The following is a 12,858-nucleotide window of genomic DNA, read 5'->3' on the forward strand; positions in this document are numbered from 1 at the left end:
CCAGTTTTTTTTTTTTTTTTTGAATTGTTAGTTTATTCACCTTATTACTTTTTAAAATTTTATCATTTGTCATTTTATAGTTATGTACACACAAATATAATTAAAATAACATATAGATAAGTCACATAAGTACATAACACATAAGTCCATAAGTCACATAAATACATAACACATAAGTCCATATATAAGTCCAAACATAATTAAGAAAACCTAAACATAATTCATCATAAATTCATAATTGATCATACACAAGACATTCCATCATTCACTTCATCTTCATTCATTTCATTTCATTCATCTTTATTATTGCCTTCAACAACAACATCATCATCTATATATAAAACACATAAAAATGTTTAAAATTAAATCACTAAATTAAAAAAATCAATATAATATAACATGTAACATAATATATTAAATTATCCATATTAAAACCATGCAACCAATTACGAGTGCAAATTAGATATTTGCACTTTTTCAGGCAACATACAACTTCTATATTTTGTGAGCACACGTGCACTAATAGAAAATGCAGACTCCGATGCAACAGTAGTTATAGGAATTGCCAAAAGATCATGCGCCATAGATGAAAGGATGGGATATCATTGAATAAGGCCCTTCCAATAATCTAACACGTCCAAATCCTAATAAAATTTCATCTCATAACATGGCTGCTCCGAATAATGATCCAATTCAGATTTTTCAACAGGCGCAACAATTTCATCACTGACATCTAGAATATCCTGCATTAATTCAAACACAATAACTATACTAGCAACTAAGACAATATAATAAAAAAATACACAATAAAGTATTAAAATACTTACATTAAAGAATCTTGTGGGGTACTTATTCACTACTTGACTTTCCACTCTTGAGTGCATAATAGTTGAAGAACTTGGTTGTGATGAACTTGATCCGGTGACACTCACATATTGATCATAAAGCCTGTAAAGCTTTTTTTCTAAGCAACTCAATATTTGCTTGGCATTTAGTAGGATTTGTCTCAACCTTAGCAGCTTCTCCAACACTTTAAACTTAAACCGTGGATCAAGAACAACACCAAAAGCAAGCACTACACTATATTCACTCCAATATTTGTCAAATTTTCCTAACATCCTTTTACACATCGCACTCATCAATGTGTCTTCATCACTTAAACCATCTTTCAACAACCTTTCAATTTTCCAAACTTGCAAAAAGTACACATTTGATGTAGGATAAGAAGAACTAGAAATCAAGTTAGTCATCTCATAAAACGGCTTAAAGAAAGCACACAATCTTTCACCCCTTTTCCATTCTTCATTTGAAGGGTAAACCTTAAAATTCTTATCTTTCAACTGGAGAAGACTAAAAACTTTTTTATATCTAGTAGCACTGTCGAACATCAAATACGTAGAGTTCCAACAAATTGGCATATCTAATCGTAAGCCAATTGAGGTATCAATGCTACCAACTTCAACCACACACTCTTGAAATTTTTTTATCCCACTTTCAGTACTTTTTGCATATTTCGTAGATTCTCTAATTCTATGCAAAGTGTGGGTAGCAGCTTTTAAATCTTCTTGGACAATCAAATTCAAAATATGAGTTGAACAACGAATATGAAAAAACTCTCCATTACACAACAAACTATCATGCATAGTCAATTGATCCTTCAAAATATCTTGCATACTATCATTATTACTTGCATTGTCTAAAGTCAAAGAAAACACCTTTTTTCAATCCCCCAATCCTTCAAGATTTCATATATCTTTTGTGCCAATTCAAAAACAGTGTGTGGAGGAGGCATCTTATCAAAAGCAAGTATTTTACTATTTAGTTTCCATTTCTCATCAACAAAATGGCCAGTCAAGCATATGTATCCTTCAGTAGTACAAGCAGTCCATAAATCAGAAGTCAAGCAAATCCTATTTGGAATACTAGTCAACACTTGTTTAAATTTATATTTCTCCTTCAAATATAACTTGTTAATGTAAGAAACAAGAGTATTTCTAGAAATAATTAGAGCATCAGGATTGAGTAATTTATGGTATTTCCTAAAACCAAGATATTCAGCAAATGCAAATGGACAATCATGTTCAACAATCGCAGCAGCAAACACCTCACGAGCAAGCCCTATATCCAAATTTTTAGACCTAATTGTTCCATCACAATCAAAATTCATTTTTATATCATGAAAGTGAATTTTCAACAATTTGCAAGACTTCATATGTCGCCTCATTGTGGATGTTCCATATTGTTTACCCCCAATTTTAAAATCGTTCTACACCCTTTACATGGAGATCTTCCTATGCCCTTTTCATCTGGCCCAATATCGATAAAATAAGTCCAAACATTTGAGGTTTTACTCTTACCTTTTGATGCAGTACCGCCAGTATTTTCTACTTCCAAATCAACCACTGTATTAGCAGCAGTAGCATCATCTTGATTTGGTTCAATTTTTTTTCTAGTTTTTACTACAAATAATAAATCAATTTACACCTTTTGAGTATATAATATATATAATACAGTATACAAATAATATATATAATATAAATATATAATAGACATACATTATACAATATATAATAAAGTATAAATATCATATAAATATTTATATCATATAAATATATAATATAGTAAACAGAAATAGTATACAATTATACAAATACATATATAATACAATATACAATAATACAAATATATATTATATAAATATATAAAACATATATATAATACCGTATATACCTGCGGACAACAATCGGAGAGCAGAGGGCGGAGTGGGTTGTGGGCTGTGGCGCTGCTGGTTGCTGTTACAACTGCAGGCGGCGGTGCTGATGGCAGAGTGGGCGCCGAGCGGTGGGCGGTGCTCGGTGGTAGTCACTGCCGGTGGCAAGGCGAATCAGACGAATGATGACGAAGATGACGATTTGGCGGACGAGACAAGGGACTCTCTCTCGACTAGGGTTCTTCAATTTTTGATCTAAATACTCTAAAATTATATTTTATATATATATACATATATATATATATATATGTACATATGCACATATGTATACACATATGTAGATATGTACATATGTGTATACCTATGTAGATATGTACATATATATATACGTGTGTATATGTATGTATATATATATACATACATACATACATATATATATATATATACATACATACATACATACATATATATATATATGTATATATATATACATATATATATATATATACATACATACATATATATATATATATATATACATACATATATATATATATAGAGTTAGGATCATATGAGATCACTTATTTAAGTAAGATCGTGAAAACATATTGTAACACCTCCAAATTTTAAATCTAGAAATAAAGGAATAGCGGAGAAAAATATAGATATAATATAGATTTCTAAAAGATTTCAATTGCGGAAGCAAACTCAAAAAAACCAAATTACGGGATGTTATGCCACGCTTGGGTCACAACTAAGCCCAAACGCACAGGCTACAAAGGTTTCTATTTACAACTTCCATTACAATATTCCTTTATTCAAATCACAACTAACTACAAGACAATCCAAGTCCAAACTACACAAACTATGACATGAACATTTCTCAGGGCTTACAAGTTCTACGACACGCTCTCAACTAGCCATAAGTCCAGATCCTGAAAACATTCAAGGTTTGGAAAACAAGAGATAAAGAGGATTAGCACAGAAATGCTAAGTAAGCTCTACCCCGTCTCGTAAAATAAATACATATATATACTTTTGAAATTAGGTATACTTTTTAAATAGGTTTTGGAACCATTCAGTAGAAGAATTTCACTCACAACAAAGGTACGTAGTATAGATATTTTCCCAAAACAATTTCCTCAACACACAGTACTCAAACGATAATACTAGGTTCACACACACTACTCAACGACAATACTAGGTTTAATACAAGGTAATATAGTCTCCAAAACAATAAGGTTTACTCTTACAAAACGGTATAACTAGTTTGTAGATTATTCATTCATTTTCAAAATAATATAAGTACGGAGGATTCATAGTATAGCATTTCTCAATACTTCTCAACATCATATAAAACCATAGCTCTCCAAATAATCACTTTCCAAATACGTTAATATATATATATATATATATATATATATATATATATACAAGGAGGAATTCACAACCATATAAACAAACATAGCTTTTCTCCATATCCTTCTCAACATATATTCATAGTCATAGATAACTCAAGTCTCATTCTCAAATATCAAAATAGCATAATATTGCTCAAGTGGAGGTATCCAACAATTCTTAGTTTATAGTTAAATCAACAAGTAAAACATAAGTATGGAGGTACTCAAATCACCAATAGGAGGATAGGAACGGAGCTTACCTCCACTACCGAACCTTCACACCTATACAATGTAAATGGAAACAGGAACTAGAAACCTAAGTGCGCACACCCCGGGGATTCCAAGCCCCAAAGGTAGTTACTAGCCCTAGTAACCCAGGATTTTTGCTACCAGGTTACCCACCCAATCAATAACCAATAGGACCGCAGCCCTAGGTTCTCATATATCAATAGCAAATAGAACCGCAGCCCTAAGTGCTCACAATAATCTGGACCGCAGCCCAAGATTCTCGTAACCTCCAATAATAATAATATAGATAACCTCCATATAGATTATAAACAAGGTATATTCTCCAAAATAGGTACTTTGTATATAATTCCTCCATAATAGTAATATCCTTTCAAAATAGGTTTTCATGGATATTTTCCATTGCCCGCAGGATATTCAAATACACTTTCCAAAACAAGATAGAGTATATATATATATATAATATATACATTTCCAAAATAGGGTTTACATCAAGCATAGGATTTATCCTCCAATCATAATATAGTTTATACTTTCCAAAAGCCATATAATTTCATACTCAAATAATTTACCATAATGTCCTCACTATATAACCATACACATATCCATACAAATAATTTACCATAATGTCCTCACTATATAACCATACACATATCCATACTTTGTAAATCATAAGGTGACACCGAAATATACTCATTTGCTATTTATCACACTTTTAAACTCAAACACATTTCCAAAATAATTTAAGGACACAAATTAGATAAATAGCACATTTGATAGGGAAGGTAGTTTTGACGGACATAGAAACTTACCTCAAGCTAAGCTCCAAAGCAACATCCAATTCTAGGCTCAACTCAAAAGCTAGTCCACAATAAGTAACCTGTGAATCCATCCAATCTTTTATTTAATATCAATACCATTATTATTATGAATAGTATTAATCCATGATCAATACGTCCTTAACCAATTCATAGCATCGTTAATTATTCTTAATCCCACCATCAATAATTAAATACTAACCATCATTAATTAATATTTACCCATCACCATCATTAGTCAATCCATCAACACTAACTATAATAGATCCCTTATTAACACCAATCATCCCCTAATTACCATCATTCACCAACAAGCTTAATAATCCTCATTAAGTTAATTAATCCGTAATTATAGCATCATCACGCAATGTTCATCATCAACCCATCATCAATATGCCACCATCATCATCAAGATCATCATTATCCAATAACCATCATTAAGCAATTAATCCATAGAAAATTTCCTTACTAATCAACACAACAATAATTCATTAATTCCATCCATAATTAATAAATTACATCATTAATCAATAATTACCTCATTAGCTCATATATCAAAGTCTCATTAACCATTTAATCAATTTTTAATAAACCTTAATCATCATTAATTGATATTAACCATTAATCCACCATTATCCTCCCATACTCATCATCATCATAAAAAAAAATCATTAAGTCATATAACTAATTCATAGACCATCACCTTATAATCATGTCCATTATTACTCAATCACCATCTATATTATTCCTATTCACTATTGCCAAAGCATTAACCATAAGTACTCTTTAATTAGTGTCCATAATCAAATCTTCAGTCCATCAATTTATAACCCATGTATCAACCTCTTATTCAAACATCACCATCATCATTATAAGCTTCGTTATGAACCTTTAATCCATCATTATTCCCTTAATCATAATCAGCTTTGCCATAATTCACCTCATTACACTATAAGCACCATGCTCAATAAGAATCATTAATCCTAATTACCTAATAATTAGTACACAAGCCTCAATTATTAAGCAATAAATCCAACATTAAACACTAAGTGCTCAATTAAGTTTTAATCGCCATCATTAGCAAACACTAAGTGCTCAATTAAGTTTTAATCGCCATCATTAGCGCTCTAACCATAACATCTACCCATTAATTAATCGTAATTCTCACATCAACATACATAATTTTCCTCTAATGATCTTCTAATCACAATTAGCTATAATCAACCTTAACACGTAACCCAAAATTCATTATCATCATCTCTTTATTATTAAATTATGACCTCATCAACATGAAGCTTAATCACATCTTAAGCATCACTGCCTTAATTCATCATTAGAATCAATATTCACCCTTAATCTAATATTATTAATGAATTTAGAATCAATATTCACCCTTAATCTAATATTATTAATGAATTACCTAATAATTAGTACACAAGCCTCAATTATTAAGCAATAAATCCAACATTAAACACTAAGTGCTCAATTAAGTTTTAATCGCCATCATTAGCGCTCTAACCATAACATCTACCCATTAATTAATCGTAATTCTCACATCAACATACATAATTTTCCTCTAATGATCTTCTAATCACAATTAGCTATAATCAACCTTAACACGTAACCCAAAATTCATTATCATCATCTCTTTATTATTAAATTATGACCTCATCAACATGAAGCTTAATCACATCTTAAGCATCACTGCCTTAATTCATCATTAGAATCAATATTCACCCTTAATCTAATATTATTAATGAATTACCTAATAATTAGTACACAAGCCTCAATTATTAAGCAATAAATCCAACATTAAACACTAAGTGCTCAATTAAGTTTTAATCGCCATCATTAGCGCTCTAACCATAACATCTACCCATTAATTAATCGTAATTCTCACATCAACATACATAATTTTCCTCTAATGATCTTCTAATCACAATTAGCTATAATCAACCTTAACACGTAACCCAAAATTCATTATCATCATCTCTTTATTATTAAATTATGACCTCATCAACATGAAGCTTAATCACATCTTAAGCATCACTGCCTTAATTCATCATTAGAATCAATATTCACCCTTAATCTAATATTATTAATGAATTACCTAATAATTAGTACACAAGCCTCAATTATTAAGCAATAAATCCAACATTAAACACTAAGTGCTCAATTAAGTTTTAATCGCCATCATTAGCGCTCTAACCATAACATCTACCCATTAATTAATCGTAATTCTCACATCAACATACATAATTTTCCTCTAATGATCTTCTAATCACAATTAGCTATAATCAACCTTAACACGTAACCCAAAATTCATTATCATCATCTCTTTATTATTAAATTATGACCTCATCAACATGAAGCTTAATCACATCTTAAGCATCACTGCCTTAATTCATCATTAGAATCAATATTCACCCTTAATCTAATATTATTAATGAATCACACCACCATCACGCTTCATCATCCTTTCAATCATCACCAGCATCAATATTAATAATTAATAAGCTTCAATAATAATCAACCTTTCTCACCTACACTCCCTGTTCACCGCTGCTACGCTTCATTGCCACCGCCGGAAAGGAGAAGGGGAAAAGGAAGGTCACGATTGGAGGCTGCCTCACCGGGAACCACCGTCGGACGCCACATGCTCTGTTGCGTCGCTCTGCTGCTGTCATTCCAGACGGGGAAGGAGAGAGGCGCTGGTTGGGATTTTTGGTAATGAACCATTGTGAATGATGTAATGTACATAGGCATATATTTATACTTAGGGTTAAAATTATTTTGGGCTTGGGCTAAAGTAGTTGGATTTGAGTAAATTGGGCTCAAGGAGAACTTTTTAGGCTTAGGAGAATAAATAATTTGGGCTAGTAAATGGGTCATGAATAGCTTTGGGTTCAAATTTAGTCTCAAAATAATGTTATAAGAGTCACAGGTTTGTCTCTGATAGACTTTTGGGTCAAAATTTTAATAAATAAATTTATTCCCAAAATAGGACTTTTAAAACCATAAATAAATATATAAATATTTTGTATCAAATAACTTGAGATAAGGAGTTTCAAATATTATATGTGTAAGCTCATTCGTCAAATATAATTAAATTTAGTAACATTTTACTAAAACATTTAATAATAAGAAAATAAGCTCTTTTTGAAATACTATAATTAAATTAATAATATTGAGAAAATACAGGGTGTTACACATATCTTGTGCATCCATTTAATAATTTAATGGTCTAGATTGATTTAAGATGCTAAGTTGAAGTGTGTGCGAACGGTAATAAAATGTGCGCGAATGGTAATTAAGTGTGTGCGGACGGTGATTAAATGTGTGCAAACGGTGATTAAATGTGTGCGAACGGTGATTGATGTACAAGATTTGATTTCAAAAAATTTTAATGGTCTAGATTGATTAAGATTCCAAGTTGAAGTGTGTGCGAACGAAGTGTGTGAGTGTTAATCAATCTAGACCATTAAAAAAAATATTACATGGATGCACAAGATTTGATCTTACGATCTTACCTAAACAAGTGATCTCACTGGAACCCTACCCTACATATATATATATATATATATATATATATATATATATATATATATATATATATATATATATATATATATATATATNGGATTTGAGTAAATTGGGCTCAAGGAGAACTTTTTAGGCTTAGGAGAATAAATAATTTGGGCTAGTAAATGGGTCATGAATAGCTTTGGGTTCAAATTTAGTCTCAAAATAATGTTATAAGAGTCACAGGTTTGTCTCTGATAGACTTTTGGGTCAAAATTTTAATAAATAAATTTATTCCCAAAATAGGACTTTTAAAACCATAAATAAATATATAAATATTTTGTATCAAATAACTTGAGATAAGGAGTTTCAAATATTATATGTGTAAGCTCATTCGTCAAATATAATTAAATTTAGTAACATTTTACTAAAACATTTAATAATAAGAAAATAAGCTCTTTTTGAAATACTATAATTAAATTAATAATATTGAGAAAATACAGGGTGTTACACATATCTTGTGCATCCATTTAATAATTTAATGGTCTAGATTGATTTAAGATGCTAAGTTGAAGTGTGTGCGAACGGTAATAAAATGTGCGCGAATGGTAATTAAGTGTGTGCGGACGGTGATTAAATGTGTGCAAACGGTGATTAAATGTGTGCGAACGGTGATTGATGTACAAGATTTGATTTCAAAAAATTTTAATGGTCTAGATTGATTAAGATTCCAAGTTGAAGTGTGTGCGAACGAAGTGTGTGAGTGTTAATCAATCTAGACCATTAAAAAAAATATTACATGGATGCACAAGATTTGATCTTACGATCTTACCTAAACAAGTGATCTCACTGGAACCCTACCCTACATATATATATATATATATATATATATATATATATATATATATATATATATATATATATATATATATATATAAGCCCACGGCCCGCCCCGCCAGCCCGCAAGCCTAAGCGGGGCAGGCAAAAAAAACCCGCTATTTAGCGGGCCTAGGTTTTCAAAACCCACCCCTACCTAGGTAGGGGGTGGGGAAGCCCAGCAGACTAATACCGTTTTGATGGCTCTATTTGTGAACGCAATACTAAAGAATGATGAAATTCACTCAAGGGTGAATGGTAATGATGTGGTGATTGTCCATGGGGGTATCAGAGAATTGTTTGACTTTCTAGTGAAGGAAGGGGCTAAACTGAATTGTTTTGGCCATGCTTACAACCAAGACAATCTATGGAAGGAGGTGAAAGGAGAACAAGCCCCGTAAGAACTAAAATTTTTGTTTAAAAAGAAAGTCTTAAAGTTAAAGTACTTGCGCGCCATTGATATCCTTAGCTGAATTGTTGAAAACATAGTTGTTGGAACTAATGAGGTGATTGCAAAGAAATTGTTAATGCTCACTGTAGTGTTGAAAAATTATGATGTTGACTGGGTATTGCTGATCTTCAATTTCTTACGCCAATTTATTAGGAAAGTTGTAGACAGGGAAAATATATAAGAGGTTAACACAGGTTGTTGGTTTTGGTTTTCTTGTAATTGAACTACTAAGATCAAAGGGTTTGAAGCTTAAGGAAGGGGTAGCTACACATCGCAATGCTTATCTTCTCCGAACCAAGCTTCATGAACCGAAGGGTAAGGGTGTAACACCAAAGAAAAAAGTTGTGGTTGAGGAGGAAAGCTCGTCAAATGTGTCTTTGGCTGACGTTATGAAGACTGCCAATGCAAAATGTAAGTTGGATGTTGAAGGCGAAATCCAATCAAAAACAGTCCCTAAGGTTCCCATGGTATCCTTACCAAAGAAGGCGTATGGTAAGGCGGTCGAAAAGTCTGAAAAGTCCAAGAAGAAAGCAACCAAAAAGTCACCAACTGGGGTGGAATGTATTGTTCTCTCACTACAAAAGGCAAGTTTTATCCTCTTAATATTTGTAAGTATCTGTTTTTTGTGCTATTTTGTAATCTTTGAGAGTTTTGATGATGTTTATTTTTGTTAACTTTAGCTATTTGGTCTTATGAAGGGTTAGTTTATTTGATATGTACTAGTGACTCGTGTGTAATGTTGGAGAATTAGGACTTAATGGTTGATGGTAAAAATGGTTATCGGAATATATTTTTGTATAAGTGAATAAAGAGAATTGCATTGCTATAATCTGTGTACAAGAAACAGAGCCCCCACTCTCCATTACAAGGTTCATTATTTATACTAAAGGTGCAACAACCCCTTCGATGAGTATAACGGACTCCTAATAATGGTGAGCCTACATTGAGTGCTGGGTCATAATAATGGAGAGTCGTTGGAGTAATTATCATCTCTTCAATATGTCAGAGTAATGCACTATTATGTGGCCGTTTGACTTCCTCGTGACCGCTTGCTTTGCCTCTAGTGGTTCCGGGTCGGGTTCTTGCCCAATTATCCTATCACCGGCCCCCTACTCCCAAGTTGAGAGCATAATGGAGTCAGCTAGGGAGTAATAATAGTGCAGAATTATAATTTATAAGCTTTTTTTAATTCATTTTTTCAGAACTGGATCGAAAGACCGTCAAACGAAATCGGCAGACCACCAAACGGAGTCTGCTACCATGGACGAGGACTGCCTTGGCCGCAGCGGAGGCTACCATGGCCGAGGAAAGCCTCGGCCATGAGTGGCCACCATGGCCGCGGACAACCTTGGCCATGAGTGTGGCAGAGACGCGCCTCAGCTATTTTTCATTTTTTGATTTTTTTTTGTGTGTGCGCACTCGTAGCTCACTTCGGCTGGTCGTAGACTCAGTAAATGGTTGGCTCTTCCGTAAGGTAGTGAGCGAGGTCAGGCCCCGTACTATCCCTTAGGGGATAGCGTTTTCGTAACCAAGCCTTAAGCTTGACCAAGAAAACACCCTTCCGTTAGGTAGCTAGCGAGATCGGATCCGGTGCCGGTCCTAAGGGAATAGAGTGTAGTATTTTCGTAACCAAGCCTTAAGCTTGACAAAGAAAATACCCTTCCGTCAGGTAGCTATCGAGATCGAATCCCATGTCAGCCTTAAGGGAATAGAGTGTAGTGTTTTCGTAACCAAGGCTTAAGCTTGACCAAGAAAACACCCTTCCGTAAGGTAGCTAGCGAGATCGAATCCCATGTCGGCCCTAAGAAAATAGAGTGTAAATATTTTTTTCAACAAAATTGATCAAGGCAGACCATGACCAATAATTACATCAATAATTGCAGAGTGTAACAAGAATAGAAATATTTTTTTGTTTATTCAACAAAATTGATCACGGCGGACCATGACCAATACTTACATTGATAATTGTTGGGTCCTCTCTCGCATCCCCTCACCCTCTTGCGCGTATGCTCGGAGGCGGATGCATGGAGGCGAACACATTTATGGAGAAGGACGCACGGAGGCGAACACACTTATGGTGGCGGACGCATGGAGGCGAACACAGTTATGGAAGCGGACGCATAGAGGTAAACACGCTTATGGAGACGAACGCATGGAGGCGAACACGCTTATGGAGGCGGACTCACGGACGCATGGAGGCGAGAACACTTATGAAGGCGGACGCATGGAAGCGAGAACGCTTATGAAGGCGGACGCATGGAGGCGAACGCACTTATGGAAGCGGACGCATGGAAGCGAACACGCTTATGGAGGCAGACGCACTTGTGGAGGCGAACGCACGGACGCATGGAGGCGAACACTCTTATGGAGGCGTAGGCACAGACAAATGGAGGCGAACATATTTTTGGAGGTAGACACACTTGATCGTGCCATTTCCTGTGACAAACTAATTTGTCAAATTTTGCCTGAGATTTGATCTCGACTCTCAACGAGAGCACCAATGATGATAAAAATGGTTACCGGAATATATTTGTGTATAAGTGAATAAAGAGAATTGCATTGCTATAATCTGTGTACACGAAACAGAGCCCCCACTCTCCATTACAAGGTTCATTATTTATATTAAAGGTGCAACAGCCCCTTCGATGAGTGTAACAGACTCCTAATAATGGCGAGCCTACATTTAGTGTTGGGTCGTAATAATGGAGAGCCGTTGGAGTAATTATCATCTCTTCAATATGTCAGAGTAATGCACTGTTTTGTGACCGTTTGACTTTCTTGTGACCGCTTGCTTTGCCTCTAGTGGTTCCGGGTTGGGTGCTTACCCAATTATCC

At 33.8% G+C, this 12,858-nt stretch overlaps 1 protein-coding gene and 1 long non-coding RNA gene across 2 annotated transcripts; both read right to left on the reverse strand.

Annotated features, from left to right (window-relative positions):
* Positions 1-375: 375 nt before the first annotated feature.
* On the reverse strand, positions 376-2,167 carry LOC116010905 (zinc finger BED domain-containing protein RICESLEEPER 2-like). Its single transcript, XM_031250399.1, has 3 exons — positions 1,716-2,167; positions 828-1,632; positions 376-743 (listed from the first exon to the last, which is right to left on the reverse strand). The coding sequence occupies exons 1-3, from the start codon at positions 2,165-2,167 to the stop codon at positions 645-647; spliced, it is 1,356 nt and encodes a 451-aa protein (XP_031106259.1). The 3' UTR covers positions 376-644.
* A 1,207-nt stretch (positions 2,168-3,374) lies between these two features.
* LOC116011094 lies at positions 3,375-7,895 on the reverse strand. The gene is made up of 3 exons (XR_004096969.1): positions 7,718-7,895; positions 5,169-5,236; positions 3,375-3,645 (listed from the first exon to the last, which is right to left on the reverse strand). It is a non-coding gene; the product is annotated as an uncharacterized LOC116011094 (long non-coding RNA).
* Positions 7,896-12,858: the final 4,963 nt, after the last annotated feature.

The sequence above is a fragment of the Ipomoea triloba genome, chromosome 2 (genome assembly GCF_003576645.1).
Source record: "Ipomoea triloba cultivar NCNSP0323 chromosome 2, ASM357664v1".
NCBI classification, from domain to species: Eukaryota; Viridiplantae; Streptophyta; class Magnoliopsida; order Solanales; family Convolvulaceae; genus Ipomoea; species Ipomoea triloba.